The sequence below is a fragment of the Haliotis asinina genome, chromosome 11 (genome assembly GCF_037392515.1).
Source record: "Haliotis asinina isolate JCU_RB_2024 chromosome 11, JCU_Hal_asi_v2, whole genome shotgun sequence".
In the NCBI taxonomy this organism is placed as follows: domain Eukaryota; kingdom Metazoa; phylum Mollusca; class Gastropoda; order Lepetellida; family Haliotidae; genus Haliotis; species Haliotis asinina.
In genome coordinates this window covers 16,118,541-16,144,402 of record NC_090290.1, presented here as the reverse complement: position 1 = coordinate 16,144,402, position 25,862 = coordinate 16,118,541, and the positions used below count along the sequence as shown (strand labels likewise).

Genomic DNA, 25,862 nt, shown 5'->3' with positions numbered 1-25,862 from the left:
GTGGAGCTAAAATGATTTTCACAAAGACTCCATTCCAACTCAATGCGTGAGACGAAACCGCAACAGGTAGAGCACCCATTGCTGCCACCTCTGACTCACAACAAGTGAGTCTGAAGAAATAAAGGTGAGCCAGAGATTTAACTAGGATATAACTAAGATCATAAACTACTAAGTGCCTTGTCTGACAAACGGCAAAAAGTAAAGCTCTGTGCAAAATTGGAACCCTCACTAGTCCTTATCTTCAGAAATTAAGAAAACCCTCTTAATTAAAATTGCACTCAGTTCCCAAAAATACCTGTAGCTTACTAAAGGACTTGTAATGACTGAAATCATAATCTGATCCGTGGATTTCAACCAAAATATGCAACAAGTGTTAGGGTCAAAAACAGGCTTGTTACATCCAACAGTGAACTGTAAGCCTGTTCATTCCAAACACAGATCACCATATTAGCATGAATTTGGAATATACTGTGAGTTTTTCTTCAAACCTGAGTCAAATTCCAGCCTGAGAACAGGTCAACATAAAGTCCCTGTGAGCCGTGCACAGGATTATCATGAATCGGCTATCCCTTGGAAGCAGACGTTTGGTAAGGAGCTAGAAGCAGTCACATACACATTTACAGGCACACAGGATTCTATTCAGAGAAGCTAAGAAACATATGTTCTCACACAACTCCATCGTCCCATCTATTACCCAACACAAATACACAAGACCAAACTTGTCCCTTGTTCCTGCTATGTTCTTCATTCTGTAAGAACTGATGACTGACCATCCATTGCTTCTCAGCTCAAAATACATCCAACAAGTGCAACCTTACCTTTGTCTCAGCTTCCAAAGACAGCGGTCCAGATCTGACTAATATTTTACTTTCTCTAAAACTTTAAAACCTTTAATAAAGAGTCCGGGACTATCTTGGCCTGTGTCAGAGTGAGTCACTGCTCTCACTGCTACACTCCCCCTTGCTACCCCCTCCGCCCTCCCCCATGCCCAACCCCACCCCCAACTCAGCAATATCTTTCTTCTCATATCCTACAGCATTGATATATAAAGTTCTAAGGGGCCATCTCAAAAAGTCTTTTTAAACATAAAATTCACAGCTTCAAAAATAGTACGGAATACATAAAAATACTTTATCAGAACTGCACAATATTCACAGCTACAATTTGAAAACTGGATGCTGTTAAGCCTGCAACTTTAACAACTAGTTTGCAGCACATGTTGTTCATTTCTTCATTTCAATGACTATAAGTGTGTACAAAAGAACCATGTTCAACTGAAAATGTTGCAAAGAGCTCTTTGGCATGTATTAGTTGTTTCAGGAAAAGACTGCAGTGTATATTGTACACATCAGAATTTCAGTTATGATAAAAAAGACCTCTGCCTGAAATCTTAACCAACGCAATACTATCAGATACAACTACTCCTAATAAAAGAGATAAAAATTGTTGAAATCAAAAACAAAGTCACACTGCAAAATGTTCAATTCAGTAAAGAGTTCAAAAAATTGTCAAAAGTCTGAACAAATGAGTGAGTATGGTTTTACGCCACTTTTGGCAATATTCCAACAATATCAGGTCAGGGGAGACCAGCAATGGGCTTGTCACATTGTATCCATGTAGAGAATCGAACTCAGGTCAAAATGTCCAATCAGAAACAATCATAATCATAATCTTTTCTTGCTCTCTGGACCAAAAGAACTGTAAATAAAACACATTTACTTCCACTAAATAAATTACAATCAGTACTATACAAACATAAAAAATAACAAACCAAAATTGAAAAGATTTAAACAAACTAAATGTTTATGAGATGCCCCCTGTTCAACTCTGAGTAGATTCCATGCACACATCAGCACATAAACCCATCACCTCAATTTCACACCAGATATAGATAACTTTTATCTACACTTCAGCTTAATAGTACACATATTAAGAGGTGGAGACCAGAGCTAATAATATACTTGGGCTACTTCAGCCACGTTGTATGAGGTACGCAGTCAAGAACCCATTTAAGTTATACTTAGTTCACAAAAGTCTGTGACATCATGACCTGGTTTACGAAAAATTGAATCAAAAACCTAAATCGGTTCTATCCAGCACAAGACCTCACCAGGGAGAGATGTTTTCAAGGTAAGCAGTTGAATTTCCACCAATTCCTTGGGTCTTACATACCTCGTTGATTTTGTCCTTGATTTGAGAGAGTGCATGACTCAACCTCTTGGAAGGTATTTCACTGAAGAATAATTGTTGAAAAGATTCACAGCACCATACAATGAACTTGAAATTTTGACACTGAGGCGAAATAAGCTGAAACGTTAAATGTAATCATGTGTCAGTTTGTAATCTCATGCTCAACTTCCTTCGAATTAGCAATATATTTCTCAAACATTTAAGGAATTCTATGAAGCACCTGTCAGTGTGTATATTCACAGGTTTAAACCACAAATATTTCGGGGGCAGTGACAAATTCTGCATTCTTGCAAAAATATTTAGATAATCATGATAATATGAGAAATATAGGTCAGGACTTAGCATCAACATATTTCTCATCAAGGCTTTACTTTTAATTGCTAACTTTAGGATAAATATTTTGTGTATCCAATTAGTGGATCAAAGACAAAATATGAAAGAGATTGTTCTTGTCCATCAAGAAATTATCAGAATACATTTCCATTATTCAGTACTCCTAAAATGGATGTTCTGACAGGGTTCCAGATAACTGTTCAGCATCAGGATTAGATCTAGTCTCTCGTACAGACAGTGAAGCAAATACAACCAAGAAAGCCCATACAAGTCTAGAAAATGTGCAAGTTTAGGTTCCCACAGCTTCAGGAAAATGACAAAGGTCTCAGGGCTCTTTTCATTTTTCATTTCAGTTTCTTTCACTATGAACTTTTTCAGAACAAAATGTTCATTTCAGAGATCAGTTGTTAGTCTAGATTACATCATGCAATCCTTCTTTTCTCAAAACAGGAGTTCTGGAAAACCTTAAGAGTACATTACAGTACTTAATGGAATTTAATGGAGTATCACTAATGTTGTGTTTCATTTCATATACGTACCGAAACATTGCTACTCTTGTGTAAACAGGTCGATAAAGAACAAATGAATACTTTTCAGATAAATATGTCTGTAAATGATTCTACACCATTGCTGTGGTGTGTATTTTGCTACATATTCTAAAGAATTTCCTATTGTATGGTGCATAGTTTTAGATGTACATACACTGACACAGCCCGTATCTTCAGCACTGTTCTGGGCATGAAGTTTACCATAAATATTGAAAGTATAATATTGTTTTCAACAAGCAGCTATGTAGTCGGTGGTATGAAAGAAAATTTGCTTATATTCATTTTCCACCTTTTTTAAGATCGGGAGATGAGTAAACAAAACTTTGTAAGAAAAATTGCCTGACCTTAGTAATTAGGGCCATGCTAGTCAAGATTACCCAAGACCTTGTACGCCTCCAAACAGCTGGGACCTAACATCAAGGAACAATTATAGCATCCATCGAAATCACCTGTCAGGATATGGAGGATGCAGGCTTCATTACTGACAAAAACTGGGAACATTTTGAACTTTGAAGCCAAAGGTTCATCTATCTTTGCATCTTAAATCGCTTCCTAATACATGTTACAGTTTTGTTAAATCCTTCAATTTCACAGCTGAATGCGTAAGAGCATCTACTGTTATTAGATGAAGATGCTAGGGATAAACTGAATAGAAATGCTAAGCTTGTAATAACATCTTTTAAAAGTCAGCATGTTAATCAAAACAGTCTTAAAATACTGAAAGGGTAACAAGGCTAGATGCCTAAGGCTTTGCAATTTGTAGTAGTGGGTTGAGTTCCTTGGGCAGGCCAGGAAACCATAAAATGTGTGTTTCCTATCTAAGTTTGCCTGATTATGATTCCATGTTGTCTTCAGCATACAAATGCTCGATTCTACTCAGGTTATAAATCGTCTTCAGCAGGCAGCTAGCAAGGTCATGTGGTCAGGCTCACTGTCTTAGAGACACATGTCATTGTATCAAAATTAATGAGATCAGTGCTCATGATGTTGATCACTGGATTCCCCAGTCGACACTATATTATTTACACACTGCCCCTGCATAGGTGGAACACTGCTTAGTGCACACTAAACAAATGATGATTGTTCGTTGCACCAAAGTGGGAAATATCCAAGACTTGCAGACGTTTGTTTTAAATTAAGTTAACACCATGATAAAACTGGAATTCTGTCAAAAGCAAAGTCAAACTCAAGTCACTCACTAAAATACGCTAAGAAAAACTTGTTGAAATTAACTGCAGAAAATGTGAGCATTTTATGGCCTCTTCCACTTCAACTCAAAAACCAAAATTGAAAAAAAAAACATGTAAAACCCATAAAAAAAATAATTTCAAAAATAATAATATGTTGTTTGTTAAAATTGAATACAAACCCCTCTGGCCATGTAATAATATTTAGAATCTTACTTTTTTAGGATATTATGCTTGAGTAATCACTCTTATCAGAAACTATATCAAACAATTTCTCAGGCAAGAAATGCCTATTGAATAATTAAATCACCAAGAGTTACCTCCCTTGAATTGGATACCTATTGTACTGAACATTTTCCATAAAACATGTTTTTGTCTGACAGAATCGAAACAAATTTCAATTTGAATGGCATACCCATTGTACTGGACAATTTTAGCAATATTTTCTAGATTGACATGCCTGTATTTGATTCAAATGAAACAAATTTCAACTTGTGAACATCATCAACACTTGACTACTGCAAACAATTAGAAAATTCATCCAATTAAAAAGTTAAACGATAAAAATTGTGAAAGTCACCTCTTTGAGTGACTCACACCCTACTTCAACGAATTCCGTGTAGAACTACATACATAAATATTGTTACCAAAAAGAGCCCCAAACTGCAAAAACACAGACTGTGTAAGGAAGTTCAGTACGTTTCAGTCACAGATTTTCATAAAAAGCAAAATGTTAGATTTTCTGTCGTCCAGGAAACAACCCATTGTTACAAACTATCTTAAATGTCACAATATCAGTCAAAGCATGCAAACTATGAGAATATGTTTGATTGTTTTTCTTAAAACTCAACACATCCTGTTAGGATCACAGCAACTTGACTGACACAGTGAGAGCTGAAAGACACATGCTGTGTTATGAAGTCATAAGTTTCGTCACCTGTGTCATATTTATAGAGCAAACATGTCTGAACTTCTTTTTAATAAACTTTACATAAGTTCACAAAATATCCTTAACTTTAAGCAGATTACAGAAAAATGTTATCTACTCCAATCAGAGTCTGCTATTGTTGGACATGACAAACTTGATGTTGACAAAAAAATTGAAAATTTACTTTCCTAGATAAATATCGTTCGTATCCATATGTAACCATGGTTACGGACAATTATCTGGTTACCTTTGAGATTAATATTGGAATTAAGCAATACCCAAATCAGTAGTTCAGTTGTTACATCCATTACTAGGATAAATCACACAACTAGCTAGATCCAAAACAAAATATATGTTCACCATCAAGAAGAGCTTGCTACACAACACGTACACACCACAATATGCACAGCCATGAATGGAGCTTGACTGTACTCAGTTGAACTGCTCCTATTCATGAAATATCAAAGAAAACCCAAAACATGCTTAAGGCTACGCATTAGTAATTCACAAAAGGAGAAATGCACTGTTTGCTTTTCATTACAATGTCGCATACAGTTTCTCTCAGCCGGACAAATCGTCAAACAGGTACATTGTGTCTACAAAACATTGCAAATCGCAACCGCCAATTACCCAAGTATCTCTTTTCATTTCACTGTTTGAAATTTTGTTGAATTTTTAAACATCTAATGGAAGCAATGCAATTTGAACTTCAGGATATTCTCATGATGCTGATATCTGAGATAGCTGCAGGGAAAGGAAATGCTTTTTGAAAAGACAATTGTGAAAAGGATTGAATCACAGCGATTCCTGAATTTCTCAGCTCAACCATCACCTTCATCTGTTGATGTTTTCTTTTTCAGTATGACAATTTCAGTAATCATGGTAATTAGTTGCACAATGATCCTGTAGAGCCTGATGAGGTAGAGCCTGTAGAGGTTTCCGTGGTAAAAGTAGAACCTGGCGAGACAATAGTGACGTCACTGGAGGTTTATAAACAAGACACATCTATGCTTATTCTATGGCACAACTAATCCAATTGGCTAGGCAGTGGTGACTTTGTTATCTACAGACAACTGACATACAACTCAAATAATGCTGTTTGCAGCATTAAACACCAAACAGACTGAAAGAGTGAAGAAAGGATGATATTAGGTAAATCTCAGATGTTTAACGTTTTGGTGAACTCACAAGAATTTTGAAAGTTGATAAGTATCCAAAGATCATAATTATGTCATCAAGAAGAATTGGAGAGATTCAGTAAAATGGTAAACGACACGTGTAGGTCCGGGGCAGAATAAACCTTCAGCAACCCATTTTAGCCATATACGGCGACTATGCTTGTCGTAAGAGTCGACAATAGGGATCAGGTGGTCAGGCCCATTGACGTGGTTGACACGTCATCAGTTTGCAAGTGCGCAGATCGATGCTAATGCTGTTGATCACTGGACTGTGTGGTCCAGACTCCATTATTTACAGACCGCTGCCATATAGCTGGAATATTTCTGAGTGTGGTATAAAACTAAACTCTCTCACTATATTAGTAAACGTCTTGGAAATGTTCCACCATGGTCTACATTAAGACTACAAGTAGATACGAAACTCAAATACTCATTCTATTCAATATCACATACTAAACAAATATCAAAAATGGAAATGAGACTTCACTTGCAGCATATTTGGACAAATGTAACTCACTACAATACTGTTGTCCACTGTAACAGCGCAATAAGAATTTTTCCAGTAATTCAAATCAAAATTTCAATCTATACTTTCAAACATTCTGCAGTCAAAAACAGAATGGTCAGGAAAATGTTATTAACACCTCAGAAGAAATATACAGTCAAGTCCTTTAAAACTGAAATTGTAAACTATATAAGGATAAAGAAACAATATTAACATCTATGACAACGAATGATGTCAGCTTTAACTACATATAGCATTATCTATATATTATAAGCAATTTTGCAATGAAGGCAATAGAATACTTGGCATCATCTAAATCAAGACAATAATTCACAGTGAGAAATACAGAGGTTAATTTCACCTTCACTGCATCATAAACATATTCACATCAATATATGTGTGAAATATAAGACTAAATATAAAACTAAATATAAGACTAAATATAAGTATGACAAGCATGTACTTAAAATGATATGTTCTTTATAAAGGAATCGTCATAGTAACAACAATATCATCTATGTAGAAAAACAAAATGAGCAAATAAAATTCTGAAATAAAATGACAAAAACATTTTCTGGAAATTGCCATAAGTAGAACCTGTTGATATCACTATCAAAGCATTTAATGTCCTTCTCTTCTAACCAGTGAAACAGGACATTTTACAAAGTTACATGTGATGGTTCGTTTTCCTGAAAAACAAGATGTCAGTTTTGGAATAACATGGCTGTGTCACAGGACAGTATTGTCTTCGTGCAGAAGGCAAGTTCAGTATTTTCTAATGGACTTTCTCCTGAACTGGGAATTTGGATGAATAGTTGTCCAGTTTGTTAGTGTTTGTTTGGAAGAAACTCTAGTGTTGTGTTGTTTGTAGCTGTTGGGGTGATGTTGTGTTGATGTTCTGTGCATGCTACTAAGTCATGGGGTAGTATGTAGCATATGTCAGGATAATAAATCATTACTAACTCACTGGTAAGAACAAATGATGAATTCAATATGGATGATAAACTATGTTGCTTGTCAAACCTAAACTATTTGCGAGCATGTAAGTTTTGGTAAGGGCTGAGAAGTTTAACATCTAACCAGCCCTGTGGTTTTACATCAAACCAGCCCTGTGGTTTTACCTCAATCCAGCCCTGTGGTTTTACATCTAACCAGCAATGTGGTTTTACATCTACCCAGCCCTGTGGTTTTACATCTACCAAGCGATGTGGTTTTACATCTAACCTGCCCTGTGGTTTTACATCTAACTTGCCCTGTGGTTTTACATCTACCAAGCGATGTGGTTTTACATCTACCCAGCCCTGTGGTTTTACATCTAACCTGCCCTGTGGTTTTACATCTAACCAGCGATACCAGCGATGTGGTTTTACATCTAACCTGCCCTGTGGTTTTACATCTAACCAGCGATACCAGCGATGTGGTTTTACATCTAACCTGCCCTGTGGTTTTACATCTAACCAGTGATACCAGCGATGTGGTTTTACATCTAACCTGCCCTGTGGTTTTACATCTAACCAGCGATACCAGCGATGTGGTTTTACATCTAACCTGCCCTGTGGTTTTACATCTAACCAGCGATACCAGCGATGTGGTTTTACATCTAACCAGCGATACCAGCGATGTGGTTTTACATCTAACCTGCCCTGTGGTTTTACCTCAATCCAGCCCTGTGGTTTTACATCTAACCAGCAATGTGGTTTTACATCTACCCAGCCCTGTGGTTTTACATCTACCAAGCGATGTGGTTTTACATCTAACCAGCGATACCAGGGATGTGGTTTTACATCTAACCTGCCCTGTAGTTTTACATCTAACCAGCGATACCAGCGATGTGGTTTTACATCTAACCTGCCCTGTGGTTTTACATCTAACCAGCGATACCAGCGATGTGGTTTTACATCTAACCTGCCCTGTGGTTTTACATCTAACCAGCGATACCAGGGATGTGGTTTTACATCTAACCTGCCCTGTGGTTTTACATCTAACCAGCGATACCAGCGATGTGGTTTTACATCTAACCAGCGATACCAGCGATGTGGTTTTACATCTAACCTGCCCTGTGGTTTTACATCTAACCAGCGATACCAGCGATGTGGTTTTACATCTAACCAGCCCTACGGTCTAGCTAAAATTTCATATGCCGCAGTATGTATTAACACAAAGTTAACTGCATCATATGAATGATATAGTGAAGTATTGGAGTGATGCTCAGAGATGTTTAATGACAATGCAATGATGTCATTTATGCCCTGTTGAAGTGAAGGTATCTGAGTGATGTTACGATACTATTTTTGTGCCGTTGAAGTAAAGTTGCAAGACTGACACAGTCATTGTGTTGCGAGAAGTGACAATGACGATGACAATGGTGATGATACCACTGATGATGATGATGATGATGATGATGATGATGATGATGATGATCGAAGGTATGAAACAGATACTAGCCATCACTCCTGAACATCCTCACATGTTCTTAAGTCTCAAATCGACCAATGTAAATTTCCATATTTGCACCACATAACGTCACCCCGGCAACAAGATCAATACACTCCCAAGCAGGCATCATATGAACAATGACAAATCCTGCCATCCTTTGAAAGGACATCTACCTTTAACAACAGTGTCACACCTCAACGACTACACACTTGATGACTCACCTGTGAAGACTCCATCGGTGCAGTTGTGGGTCGTTACTGTTGTTGCCGATCTAGTATCACATTGTGATAATGACATCACATCTCAGTATTGGACCAGGGCATGAGGATGTATTTTTAGTTGATCGTGGGAAGTGATTCCTCATCCGTATCAGCTAATCACTGTAGCATCTACATAGAAAGTAGTCCATCCGCGGCCACCATTGTGTGGAGTCACTCAACCTGCAAGTACCACGAAGTAGCAATGTTAATGACTTTCCAGTTTCCGTTATCAGTAAAGCTGAACTCTTGATGGTCACACGTGGGACAATCACACTAGTCATGAATCACACGTGACTAACGATGAAAGTTACACCTCTATGACAGCCATCATGTTATAGTCAAGAAACGTTTTATGCCATAAACATTTTTACTATGCTTCAAATTTATGCATAAAGTCATGAGAATCCTGTGACATCCTGATGAAATCGTTTTCTAAAAATAGTCCACATCCAGAGGACTTGTACGTCTGAACCCTAAACTTACACAAATTCAAGTGGTAATTTTTTTGATAATAGGTGATACAATCTACACTAAAATGCTGCTCCTCAAAGTAAATAAAGAGGTCATTCATCCGTAAATCTGATCCTTATTCCAACTTCTATATGTCTCTCTCTAGCCATGAATAGCAGCAAAATTGCTGATGCAACATAGAATAACATTTACTCACTCACTCACTCACTCTCACTCTCAAAGCTGGGAATTCAGTTCACTATTTGTGATTACTTGAATCTAAGGTTAAGAAAAGAGAGTTTCTACTTGAATCGGAATGAGATATCAAAGTGAGGTATGTAAAATTTTATTCCAACTTCTATATGTCTCTCTCTAGCCATGAATAGCAGCAAAATTGCTGATGCAACATAGAATAACATTTACTCACTCACTCACTCACTCTCACTCTCAAAGCTGGGAATTCAGTTCATTATTTGTGATTACTTGAATCTAAGGTTAAGAAAAGAGAGTTTCTACTTGAATTGGAATGAGATATCAAAGTGAGGTATGTAAAATTTTATTCCAACTTCTATATGTCTCTCTCTAGCCATGAATAGCAGCAAAATTGCTGATGCAACATAAAATAACATTTACTCACTCACTCACTCTCACTCTCAAAGCAGGGAATTCAGTTCACTATTTGTGATTACTTGAATCTAAGGTTAAGAAAAGAGAGTTTCTACTTGAATTGGAATGAGATATCAAAGTGAGGTATGTAAAATTTTATTCCAACTTCTATATGTCTCTCTCTAGCCATGAATAGCAGCAAAATTGCTGATGCAACATAAAATAACATTTACTCACTCACTCACTCTCACTCTCAAAGCAGGGAATTCAGTTCACTATTTGTGATTACTTGAATCTAAGGTTAAGAAAAGAGAGTTTCTACTTGAATTGGAATGAGATATCAAAGTGAGGTATGTAAAATGGACAAGTAATTTTACTTGTCATCATAGTGATAAGCTAATCCTGTTTGACATATTTGAAGATCAAAATGGACCAATATCAAAAACAAATATCTTTGTATGGGCAATAACACTTGCTCATACATAATTGACTTAAAATAATATCACACTATCCATGTTGCCTTTTAAATTTATTTTACAAAATAAAAATTATGTTATCATAATTATCAGACACAGCAACAAATGTCATATGATTTTGAAAAATGATTGACAGGAGGGTTTGGAACTCATACAGACCATACCAGAAAAACATACAAAACTCCCAAGCAAATTGACAACACTTTGCCAAGTCTGGGGCTGGTTAATACAGATGAGTGAGTGAGTTAAAGTTTAACGTCACATCGGCAATATCTCAGCCATATCGTGACGAGAACATTTAATACTAAAATGAAATATATATAATTATCTATTATATAAAACCTGTCAACGAGGGACAGTAAAACAACTAGAATATCACAGATGAGAATACAAAACTAGTAACTATACCTAAAACAATTTATCTATAGAGGACAATACAAGATAAAAATGGGCTATAGATTGCTAACAACTGAGTGTAGATCACCATACTAAGGTCCATGGGGACTTACTGTACCTTTGCTACCTGCATGGACCCTAGCTGGATTTACATCATCCCCTCAGCCGTCAGCAATTTGGGAAATCTAGCCATGCAAATAAAAACACACTTATGCTACGATTAAAAACGTGAAAGTTTGAATTTACTTTGAATGTTTGTGGACTTACGTACCCTCTCAGGGGGTTAATACAGATGATACAGACTGATAATTGTAATCTGAACATAGTTCGATTATCTATAAACATTGGAGAAGTTACTATGAGCATAAATGTCATGTAAGTCTGCTAGAAATCAACATATTTCACATCAATGGCAAATGGTGACATATTTATCACTGGACAAATGACAAAACACAAATCTGACCATAACTTACTGTATAACATGAATAAAGGCAGAATTTTGTGCATTATGAGAGTTAACAAAAAACATATTTCATCACAAAATGTTTGTGAACAATACTATTTTAATTCACATCAATAATCGTTAACCATTCTTGCCTTTGGCACTTCCTTTCTATTTTAGATCTTTTATAGCTTTAAGCCAGCACTAGGCACATTTAGAAATCTATTAGTTTGAGGGTTAAGAGTTTCTTCGGAAATCTTTTTGTTATAGCAAAGTCAATTTAATAAAACAAAATCTTCAAAATATTTTCTTTTCAAGGGCTTCATGTGACAGGCCTGAGCTGAATATCATGCTGATAATCCGAAAGTATGTAAAAATAGCTATGACACATGCACATATATTTCATCTCTCCTTTAGGTGATGGGCTAAACATTTACGGCAATTTGACTATTTAGGGACAGAAATGAAGTTTATTTTAAGTGTGCCTCATGGGCACTGTCATGATAATTTAGGTGTGCCATTTCAGTTTCAGTTGTGCCATAAACTCACGGTCTATTAAACTGAACTTCAAAACATAACATAACTTGAAGTGAATGTAAAAGTTATAACTGTTAAATTTACCAATACATCATGAGTAATAAAACAATGCTAGGTGTGTATTTTTGTTTATTTAGTAACCTCACTTTAAAAAGACATTGATGATCAGCTGGCTGTCTGACCTGTACACTTCAGTATTAGTCATTCTGCATAATGTCACTTTAAATCATGAAAGATGATATCGGTGAAAACATACTTTAATGCACTTTCTCAAACGAACTTAAGAATTTAACCCTGCCATTTCAATCTTAAGCACTGATAGTTTCGATCCATGCTATTCATACAAAAACGTCCATGTTCTCATTTGAAACAATACAAAATGAGTATCATTATTCTTGTTGCTACAATCAGGACCGACTGGCAACAGTTCTAGAAAGGAATGGGTTTTTTCTAAATACAATTAAAAAAGACTTATCTACAGCACAAATCCAGAAGGGAGCCCAGGTTAAGCATTAATTTTTCAGTCTTCAAGATCTGAGCTAATCTAGATTTGCCAAATTATTCTGGACTTGACACAGACTGCCATTATTATGAACCAGGGTCTCAACAACAGACCAGACTACGATCATAAAAGAGTGAGTGAGTGAGTGAGTTGAGCTTCATTCCACACTCAGCACTATTCCAGCTATATGGGGGTGGTCTGGAAATAGTCAAGTCTGCAACAGACAATCCAGTGATCAACAGCATGAGCATCAATCTGCGCAATTGGGAACTGATCACGTGTTAACAAAGTCAGCGAGTCTGACCACCTGATCCCGTTAGTTGCCTCTTACGACAAGCACAGTTGCGTTTTATGGCAAGCATTGGTTGCTGAAAGCATATTCTACCCCGGACCTTCATAAATCACAGCATTACTGTGTTGTCCTTATGTTGGCCACAGACAAGGTGTAAAACATAACAGAAAACATAAATGCACTATAAAAACATGGATGACAGCATTACAGTGGAAATACTAATACTACAATACAAATTTCGCAAAACTATTTTTGATATCACAGACACTGCATACACCCAGGACTCAACTATCTCCAGACTGACGCCATGAAGCTGGAATATTGCTTCGACACCCCAGATAAAAAAAATACAAAAATAATACAAACCATTGTTACCAAATCTCTAGCTACCAACCCCAAACCTTTTCCTGTACCACCGTTGTTCCAAAGGACCACCGACCCTATAGATCTCCAACCCAACTGCCACCAAGCCAATGTTTCCAGGCATCTGGTATATCTGACACTCCAGATTTACCCCCTGATCATAAAGATACTTCAAATGCACTTGCAACTTCCTTCCAATGAAAGCTTCCCCATGTGTACAAACCCATTAATTATTTCCCTGTGCGATTTGATTGAGTAAACATTTATTCACAGCTTGTAATTTTTCGCTCAACCCTAGATATCGAGTGCATCTGTACACTCTCCTTCATTTACATACAATAAACTGCTGTCTGTTAAGTCATTATATCAACACCTGCCGAAATGCTTCTGAAACGAGATATCCTGAAAACAGATGTTGGAAACATCACAACTTGCCATTTTTCCAATACATCAGAGACTTTTTGCATTAACATGCATATTTCATTAGGGGGAATAATATATATTACTTGTGTTTGAACATCTGCTTGTCCAATACAGAAGAATATATCAGCTTCTCTCTCAGTTAAGCACTAAAGAAATAAAGTTAAGCACTAAAGAAAGCACTAAACGTAGAGTTAGTGGGGTTACTTTGTTACATGCAGCAACAACATCACTAGTGTGAATCACTAATGTTTAGTGACAGTGACGTCACACTAATGTCACAATCCACAGTGACAGAGTTTGTCTGTTGTTTAACATCGCACTTAGCAATATTCCAGCTATATGTCAGCAGTCTGTAAATAATAGAGTCTGGAGCAACCATTCTAGTGATCAACAGCTTAATGATACAACATTTCATCTAGTCAATCTTAAGTCACATCCTTAGTCACATCCGTAATATTTTTGCCACATCATGTCATACATTAAAAATAGTGTCACTGTTTAAAATATTACGATAAAAGACTGTAACACAACTAGAATATCACAGTAGGAAATTCAAAACTGGCAGTTAAAAAGTATATCACTTCTTTCAGACAATACAGTATAAAAACGGGCCATACATCACCAGCAACGGAAGTCAGGTCTACATACCAATGGCCACTTGGATTTATATGCCTTTGCTACCTGCATGGACAATAGTTGTAGTAACGCCATCCCGTCTGGTGTTGAAGGACCGGTGAAATCCGGGTCAGAATTGATCTTCAGTAACCCATTCTTGTCGTAAGAGGCAACTAATGGGATTGGGTGGTCAGGCTCACTTGGTTGACAAGTCTTTGTATCCCAATTGCGTAATTCCAGACTCGATTATTTATACACTGCCGCCATATAGCAGTTGAGTACTGCATAAAACTAAACTAAACTCACTCACTCACTCACTCTTTCACTCACTCAATCGGGTGTCAGGGTCTTCTGCTGCTTTTATCTTTTATCAATATTCTTGCAATATCGTGGTAAGGACACCTGTAATGGGCTTCACTCAATATACCCATTTTGGGAATCGATCCCGGGTCCTCACGCAGCATGAAAAACCTTTACCTGCTAGGCTACCCCACTATCCCACTCTGCATGAGATGTACCGACACAGCCCCTCAACCCACAAACATGTAGACCTGCTTAAACATAGAACAATGTCTACTGCACACACACTGCTTTCAAAATGCACCATCTATGTCCTCGACAATACTTGAAATACCAACAAAGTGAATCACAAATTGTTGATCTATTAAGGTGCTTATGTAAATATTGACACAGCAAGGGTAACTGCTCACAGTTCGTCTGGGGACGGCAACGGTTATTCACCTAGGTTTGTGGATTTCAAATTTGAACTGGGGACATCTTGCTCTAGATAAAATGTATATTTCAACACAGCATATGCAAAACAAATCATCATGGTATGATAATTAGAAAAAAAACAATGAGAAACACGGAACGACAGATGGAAATAAATGCTGTCAATTAATGACTTCATTGATGAGGAACAGGTCAATGCACAATTCTGTATTATGAATAGGTTATTCTATGTTCTATTCACTGACATTTAAGAAAGGAGATAATCAATAAAAAACACAAAATGTCACCCATAAGGTGAACCTTGACGAGATGAAGATTACTGTTGAGAAAACAGGTATGGTTCTACTCCGTAGTATATTCCAGTAATATCACAGTGGCAGACACAAGAAACTGAGTGGGAATTGAACCCTGGTCTTTGGCAAGATGAGCAACCGCTTTGACTTCAAGACCATCCAACTGCTCCTCGGTGACTGTGACAGATTAGTGAGTGTACCTGGCATGCCTGTCATTCAATATCCTTATTCACTAGATGCAGACACAGTGTTGAAGAGCTCGAAACTGCACTGAATAATGCACAGGTACTCTGCCTTTTGCATTGCTGTTGCAAGCCTGCGCCAAATATGACACATGGTACAGTGAGTAAACAGATGCAAATTAGATGTCGCTTGGTACTACATTAAATGTGCACTGACTGTCATTTCAAAAAATCATACTGATAGGTACTGATAATCATACGCATAGGTGACAGGACACAAGGGTGTAAAATTCATTCAATACTCAGGAAAGACCATACTAATTGGTTTAAATATACCAAATGATAACATTAGCATAAATCGTGTTTGTTTGTGAGCCCAAGACACTCTAAGTACATTATGGTGGTTTGAAACCAGACAATCCAGTGATTGATATCAGTTACATTGAATTCAGAAAAGAAATAACAATTTTTTAACTCCTGCAATCCATTGATAAACAGCATGAGCATCAATCTTTGCAACTGGGATATGATGACATGTGTCAAGTCAGCAAGCCTGACCATCCGATCCCATAAGTCACCTCTAAGAAAAGCATGAGTTACTGACGACTAATTCTAACCCAGATGTCCATAGGTCAATAAATATGCATACGCCCATGAGCACAAATAATGGAGTAAATACCCAATGAGTCCAAAACCTATCTAAAGCCTTGTTGTCAGCATTTTAGGGATGTCCTATCAATAAAAAATGGGGTTCCCACGCTGACCACACCAAAGTACCAACGGCATACATAATACAGCATCAGTATGTTTATGTATGATTGCAGATAAGCTGCTTGACTAGACACTTTGTGCCTGATCGATAGAGCTGCTAGGACTGTTGAAATATACTCATGGAAACAAATAACGCAACACCTGAAAGTACAAGCCTTCCTTTTTCTTTTCCAGGTTTCCTTCCATTGCATTGTGGATGAAATTCTGAGAATGGCTAAAGGAACACTTATATTTTCATGTGTTCCTGATCCTTCAACAACCTATGCTTGCTGTAAAAGGAAACTATGCTTGTCGTAAGAGGCGACTAATGGGATCGGGTGGCCAGACTCGCTGACTTGGTTGGTACGTCATCGGTTCCCAATTGCACAGATCAATGCTCACGCAGTTGATCACTGGATTGTCTGGTCCAGACTCAATTATTTACAGACCACCACCACATAGCTTGAATATTGTCAAGTGCGGTGTAAAACTAAACTCACACACTCACTCGTGTGTTCCTTCAGTTGTTTTCATGAATATATTTATTGTAGTTCTTATTAGAGGCTGCATTGGGAACCTAGGGGCTGCAATTTGTTGTACAGAGCTGTCTCCCTTTAGGTTTGAAGGATGATATGCCCAGATCATGTTTTCATACTTCCAGGTATGCATACCAGGGCAGTACATAAACAGGTAACTAATGTGAATAGGTGGTCAGGTTTTCTGATTTTTTTGACACAAGCCATCATATCCATATTGTGTAGATAAACGCTTATGCAGCATTGTCTCTCCAGATTATTTACAGACAGCTGTCATATTGCTGGAATATTGGCATTTGTGACTAATGCTTTAATCACCAGACTACCACCACTAGCATTCAAAATTACCGCCGGCCTAGAGCCAGTTGAGGCCTTCTTTTATGACTGGAATGTTTTCCCTTAAATGTTTTATTTTTCTTTATTAACATTCAGGAATCATCCATAATCCATCATGTAATGATAACTTTCACTTGCTGATATTTCACTTGCTAATTCATCTTGTAGAAAACAATGTGAAACAGTATAAAGGTTAGTCTGTTTTTTTTACTGACGATTAATCAGAATTTTGTTGTTTTCTCATATCACCCTTGAATGAGGTAAACTTACCATTAAATTTGACAAATATTCACACACAAACATGTTGTGAACATAAAGCTATTAACATAAATTTTAACTACTTTCACTGTTTATGTACAATTCCAGTGTCTTCCTTGCATGCATGCATTTTACGGCAAGACAGTATTAGTTATAAAAAAAACTTAAATTGAAACTAGGTGAAAACCCCTAAAATTGTGATTATATTGAAAATGAATATTTTGATTATAATCGATAATAGTTCACCACATCTTCCAATAAACAATTGAACATTTGGTTTCCAGTTCATAACAACCCGCAATGGTAGTTTCAGTGCTGACAGATCTGGACGCATTTGCTTTATGACGATCATTTACTTCCAACAATAGGTCGACATGCTGCGACAGGACTGATACACTGTCATACCTCATTCATTAACCCTAACCGACATGAAATTAAATTCTTATGAACTTCAAATGTCAGTGACACTTTTCACAGCATTTGTAGAGATCGGCCAAAAACACTGCTCAGATCAGTTTTCACCTTCAAATACATTCCTGTTACAATTCAACAACAGCAGCTCAAATAACAACGACATCATGCATGCTCATCCCAAAAGCAGAAAGAAATCTTTGTTAAATTTGTCAATCTATTCTCCTTCAAGAACTCTTTGCAATAACAGATCTATTATCTCTTGTACCGATCCATGTCAAAATTCAGATACATTTTAAAAGGACACATGGGGTCCCCCTCTTGACCCTCCTCAATGAAATGAACATGACATTCCCCAATAAAGGAGCCATTCAAACTAATGACATCACACCTGTCAATCAATGCATGGTTGCCATAGCAACCTTAGAAGCAGAAAGACTGACATTACATGAACATTAGGTCATTCGGTGCACTTTACTATGCATGACATAATTGCATCTTAATATTCCTAGCATCCAATGACTTGCTTACACTAATTCAACAAACATAACGCTGTTTAAATTACACATTACGCTGACAACGATACAAAGATTGAAAGATTTTCAGCGTTGACTATCCTCAACATGAACTGATATGTATCAGAAAAACTAAAAAAATGCTGTCAACATTTAACACCAAACTATTATAAAATATTCCCAGATATGAAACCAGTATGACATAGGTTTTTCAAAAGGTGACAAAAATCTTATTATCTTCATACTAACAGTAAACAGAAAAGTGGCACATAAACATTTTAATATCAAACCTTTTGACATAATCTCTCATCATAATGATTAATGCATGAATGAACAGAAATGCATATAAATGTATTCATGACAATATGTTGTATGCACTACACTGCCCTATATTGAGCAGAATCATTTGGATACAGCCTATGAATGTACAACTGAATTTTCCAATAATATGGCCCTATATCTAACAGCTGATCTTAGGCACAATAAATAAAACATTAGGCAAGAAACATGTTATTTTCAGTGTATCTTTAATAAAAAAAAACTCATACAGTTATCCATTGAAAGATGCAACCACAAAGAATATATTCTTTGCAATACTGATAAAACCGAATGAGCTTCAATAATTATATACTCATCAAAAAAAGTAGAGGATATTCATTTTTTTTATTTACGATTAAAAATATTTAAGAGATTTAAGAGAGTCAATCAATGTTGATATGATATTATTCAATGTTTAGAGAGTGCATCACCATTTGCACTTCCTTACAACCAGTTATTTGGAATGTAGTCACTTTTGAAAGATGATTGGTGTATGGCATGTAATTTGCATGCATACAATTTCCATTTTAAAACAAACAACTTGGAACAAACAATAAACAAATGTGTGATGCAAGAGGAGTGTCAAAATTAATGTTCTAAGTGATTTCTCTACCATCTTGAAAAAACGTTAAAATCAAGAATGGGGCCCCATGTACATATATGGGGCTACTGCATGTCTGTCCTTGAAACGTTTGTTAACGTTTACACTTCCTATCCAAATTGAAAGTTCATTATCCCCTACTTTTTTAGAAGAGTATATTATCACTTTAGACCATTACAGTTCAATTTTGGATGTATTTCAATAATGCATGAAACATGCAAATCTATTGCTCATCACTATATGCCTGAAATAATGTTCATGTGACATAAAACCCAAAACTCAACTGCAAATATTTTTTTATATTGCTTAGAGTTTAAAAAGGTCACCTACAAAATCTGTGAAGCTCAATCTGACATTAACATTACCAGATCATTCAGGTGAGCTGTTGTAGTGAAATTGCATAATATATCTAGAGTTATCTCCCTTGTTTCTAATGCAGACATGGTAATTGACCCCCATGTCTTCTGAACAAACTGCGTAATGAAATGATGTTTCCATTAGACAACTGAGCTACAGGTAGCACTTACATCAGCTGAGTAGCCACATTTATTATTTTCATTGGCTACATCCTTTAAGTAATATACATGAAATCTGTCCTCACTTCAGGTTAAAAATAGAAAAGCTGATGTCAGCTGTCTACAAATTTTATTCCCTCCTCCTTTCAACTTTAACTGAAAGAATTAGTAAGATCAAATAAGAAAAAATTATCCGTTTGAGACAGTTTTGTCTTTTTCAAATAGTTCTTTTCTACCAACTGCTTAAATCCTGTTGCCATGACGATGTATTTCGAAGTCAATGGTAATTTGATAGATACACAATAAAAACAAATGAATTGTAGATATGATTTGATACATAGTCATCACTAAGATCTGTTACCATGTAAATAATGTAGATCTGATAAACAGATTTCCTCAATAAATGGATGGTTTCAGTTGAGATAAAGCATTATTTGTAAAATGCTGCCCTCAGCAATATTCAGCTGCATTATAGTTGTCGGTAAATAAAAATAAAAAATCTGAATCACACAATCCAGTTATTAACATCACTGCTACGGAGTACGCAACTGGGATATGATTACTCATAAACCCAGTCAGTGTCACTATTTCCTGTCACTAGTTTCTTGTCACTTGCTTCTTACGACGAGAAAGGTTTGTGAAGCGAAGTGAAGACAGCAGACCATTTGCTGAATGGCATTGTGTATTCATGATTCTGTCGTCTGTGGACTCCATTTCATTATTATTCATGATTATAATTCAGGAACTATATATTCTGTAAATTATGTTCATTTCAGGGGCTATTTTAGTCTGATTCATAAAATGAAATGTTTGCTAAGGTGAGACTGATTCAAGTTTCAACACATTTCTAGTTTAACAAGGATGTTTTACGCATACAAATTATGCTAAAACATTTACCCTTTTAGTTTCAGAAAGAACATAATTTGCCCATAGATTATGATCTCAAACATGGCTCCATAATCCACATTTCAAACCTGGCAATTTACCTTTCTATCTCTCACATAGACAAACCCACACCATACAGCAGAAGATATTTTAAGTAAAGAGACTAAAAGAAAGTCTAAAGATAGCATTCAACTTGTATGGAACATGTCTTTGCAGCTGTTGAGCAATTTCATGTTTCAAATGTGATTAACATCTCCCACTGTTTAAACATTTAACATTACACCAATCCTGAGCCAACAGTCACAGATGAAAATCTGGAAAGAATATTAATATTATCCTTGAAAAAGAACAAATATACAAGTTTGAATTCAAATACAACTCTTTTTGAAATAATAAAAAAATGTGACAAAAACATGTCTGTCAAAAACAGGAATCCAAACATCTGTCAAAATCAACAAAATTATTCCTGAACTGACACAAAAAACAATGTAACATATTCACCATACCTTAAAACGGTCTTCAAAGGATGAGAAAATTCCTTATTTTACATGGACTCTTCACCAATATCCAAGATGTTCTATTAACATTTCACTAAACAGAACTCACTCTTACACAATACCACAAAGCACTGTGTACCCCATGCACTGTAAACAAGCATAACGTTAAAGTTGAATTTTCAAACACAATTGATTCCATGTGGGGACGGATGCCTGTTGAATGTGTGACATATTTAGCGCTGACTGAGGCAACATCTTGTCGGGGCAAGAAACCCATGTCAGAACTGAAGCAATTCTATAATTAGCCCTCCAACACAGGTGAGTAAACTTCAGGTAGAGAGTAGATTTGCTCCAGGAAGTTCTTAAAACAAGACTGCCATTCAAAGTTAGGCATATCGCTTGGCAAAAAGCTTAAAGATATATTTTTTTGTAAATCGGTCATTTGTTTTAAATTAAATGGAAACCTGTACAATAATCATCTCTCTAAACATTCAACTTGTCTCAAGTCTCCTACATTGCTAAAATATGGATAAATGTAATTAAGTCTGTACCTTCTGAATCTCTAACAGGAAAACAAGGTACAGTTTCTTTCCATTTCATATCATTTTTTAATTAAATAAATTTATGACAAAATATTTGTCTAGACAGTCTAATCTTACAAAGAAACAAAATCATGCATAAGTTGTTTTTTACATCTATGTTCTGTTATTGGTCATTATTCTATTTTACACAAAGCATATGGGCTCAGACTACTTAAGGCTTTAAGATTAACTTAACAGAAACACATATTTCATTGGCTGATTTACTCCTGTTGTGTGTACCTATCTATAGAGACTATGCAAGTCTAGCAGAATATTTCCCAAGGCTGACATTACTGAGCCTCTAAGATTAACTTAACAATGACACATATTTCACTGGCTGACTTAGTCTCTTACATATCCCTGAAAGAGGCAGGGACATTTATAAGGACAGCGCTTCATGTTTCATGTTAGCACCACACCCAGCAATGTTCCAGCGATATGACAGCCCAGGGATAAGCATTGTGTGAAGCAAGGCCCTATATTTATAAACATCATACATAAAGAATTCATGTACCATTAACCTGACAACATACACTCTTTGAAACCGTAAGCATATCCCTACAGCTTACCATCATCTAAATTTATATTCAAGGCCAATTAAAATTAAGCACACCCAACCCTTTGTCCATCTGGCTTCATACCATTACTAGTTATGTCATCATACAGTACATCAACCTCGTCACCTACATAAACTCCATTTAATTGTCTTTGTTCATGATGTTGTATTCGCTTCTGTGACAACAGTATTAGAATCTACACCGACATGATGCATCCATTGTAATGAAGAATAAGTTGTCTATCCATAAAAAATTGTTCCTTATCATCATCATTATCATTGTCGCCATCAACACCATTATCATCCATCATCATCATCATCATCATCATCATCATCATCACCGTAATCATTGCAACTGTCGTCATCACCATCATCATCGTTGTCGTTATCGACATCATCTTCATCATCATAACCATCATCCTCATGGCCGTCATTGTCGTCGTCATCATCTTTATCGCCGGCATCATCATCATCATCATCATCGCCACCATCATCATCATCATTGTCGCCATCATCATCTCTTTTGCTGTCATCATCATCATCACCATCGTCGCCATCATCATCATCATCATCATCATCACCATCATTGTCGCCATCATCATCTTTATCGCTGTCATCATCATCATCATTGACACCATCATCATGATCATCATCATCATCATCATCATCATCATCATCATCATCAACATCACCATCGTTGTCGCCATCATCACCACTATCATCATCATCATGAATATTTTTACTGGGATATAGATCATGATATACCTCCACACCACAGTATGCAACAAGCACTATTCTTCAAAGGTCTAACATTAATGGAAGCTAATACACTAAATGACATCAACATTCATAATAGCATTCAGTACTTTACTAAAGGCTGACTTTTTTAACGTAGCATATTAGTGTTGATATAAATCAGAAACATTCTGAAAATGGTCGTTGTTGTTGACTTATATCATCATTTAACATGTTTTGTTAAAAGTTGCGAAAAATAAAAGGTTATTGATTTTGGAATTCCTTTTACACTCTTGCTTAATCAAATTTCATTTACCTTGTAGCGCAAAAAATCACAAGCAGTCTTTTGCTTATGCTTTCAAGTTGAGCTCTAATCCTGCTCTTGCAAGCCCTCGATTTCATTCTCTACTCCCTGAGGATAATACAAATCTAACTGATATTCCACTGCTGGAATGTCACTGTGTTTCTAACCACACTATTGACCCAAATAGACCTGACCATTCACTGACCTTCCAGACAGAATACTATTGAACTGTAATTTCATGGTTCAATGAGCAATACAAAACATGCTGCTACAACAAAGGTAACTGTCCGCTCAACAGAAGATTAGACATGGCTGAACGACTGAGAGGCGCGAGAAGCTCTGGGGTCGGTGCAGGTATACAATGTTCAATATCAAAAGGTTGAAGGTCATATCGTGTTTCTCTGAATTACCTGTTGTGGTCGAACTGTACACAAGCAATTGATCCTTGTGGTAATGATATTGAGTCAGAGTCCAAGATAAGCTTTGCATTTGCGTAAAGGGGAAAGATTTCCACCTGTAAACCTGCAACTGGTTTTAATCATTCTATGCCAAAGAATATAGGCCTAAGTTTTTCATAAAAAGCCTAAAGCCTGAAAATAATGCTGTTAATAGAATACATTTCAAGCTGAGGTTGTGGTCCGAATGTCTTCCATGACCAATAACAGTATTAACACCTACAAATTATAACCCTTTAACCCAGCTTATTTTGAGCCAGTTGCCTGGAAACTTTCACAAACAAAAACAAATATTTAATTACAAACAGCATCTGTTTCAAAGCACAAACATATTTGTTTAGAACTGCTAACAGGCTGATACTCAGACCAACTTCTGCAAAAACATGATACGAGGAAAATCTTCATCATGTTAAAATAGGAGATAATAAAGAAATTCTTAACATCTTCGTAATAATTCCAACTTTTCCTGCCAAAACGATCCAGTTTTAGAATTCTTGATCAATCCCTGTCATATTTCTTAAAGACCTTGTTTACTCAGTGAGCACAGACATCCGCTCTACTGCAGTTAATATTGCAGAGAAAGGGCTCTAGCTTTAGCATACTGATATCCAGACATGTATAATGGAGTTTTATGACATTTTAGTTACTTACGACTGCACACTGATGCAAATTAGAAACCATCCAAAATAGCACTTCTACCAGAATAATTTGAAAAAAATTATTTTGGTTTATATAAATTTCATAGTCTGGGTGTAATGATACAATAACTACCAATAGAAAACTATCAATAGCCATGATCAGTGATGATGCATGGTAAATACTCAATACGACTTAAAAACATTCAATTAAGATCACAATGCTCATCAAAAATTGGACTAGGTGGTGAAATTTTGACATGTCTAAGAAATAGTATCATTTTTTCTTAAAACTAGGGGTCCCCTTTCAATAAAACCCATACAAAATAAACAATATTCATGAAAACGATAGCACAAAGAAACCAGCCTTGTCTTATAACTGAGGACTTCATGAAATGGAGGGAAACTGCAAAACAAGATTCACCATAAATTTGCTTTTGGTCAAAGCCACATTACCAAAATTAAGACTAAATGTATGAAGCAATGTAAATATCTATGAAGTGAATTTAAATTGAAGTCTTCAAGGAAAGGCCCATTTTTGACCAGTCCTTGTGAGGACCCACTTTTTAAACCAAGCAATTCAAATAATCTGTTATTCAAACAGCCACTCACCGGCTTGTGGCTGGCGATCATATCATGCTTCCATCTTCAAACAACTTTGTCTGTTTATAACACGGAAAAGGAAAGCGTCCTGAACAATTGTGTGTTACATGTGTAAACACACATCAACATGGCTATTCTCTTAGCGGTTAAAAAAGTCAGATATTCTTTCCCCTTGTTCGCCTATATTTTATTTTGGTCTGTTTGTTCTTTGTCAAAGGTGACAAAGACATTTTGAGACTCTCCTTGTTAAAAGGACATTCACAGAAAAAATATTTGTCAATTTTCTACTTCCACTGTTACTGAAAATACACTTTTCCATATACAGAACATGTTGTTTTAAGAAAAATAATTAACTGCTTGATAAAGAATCCATTGCCTTTATCCTGAAGAAATGAGGAAATATTTGTTAACATTGACAAATACTTCCAAGTTGAAACTAAACCCACACAAAGCAAATATCCCTGACAGTATGGGCACATTATAAGGAAGTTTCAGTT

At 36.2% G+C, this 25,862-nt stretch overlaps 1 protein-coding gene across 3 annotated transcripts in view; it reads right to left on the bottom strand.

The window, feature by feature from the left end:
• Positions 1–25,862, bottom strand: part of LOC137256582 (rho GTPase-activating protein 23-like) — a 134,096-nt gene that overhangs the window by 105,948 nt on the left and 2,286 nt on the right. For all 3 annotated transcript variants that reach the window (XM_067794452.1, XM_067794457.1, XM_067794453.1), the window contains exon 2: positions 9,527–9,745. In XM_067794452.1, the coding sequence (XP_067650553.1) occupies positions 9,527–9,541 (15 nt within the window). In that variant the 5' untranslated portion in view covers positions 9,542–9,745. The remainder of the gene's footprint in view (positions 1–9,526; positions 9,746–25,862) is intronic.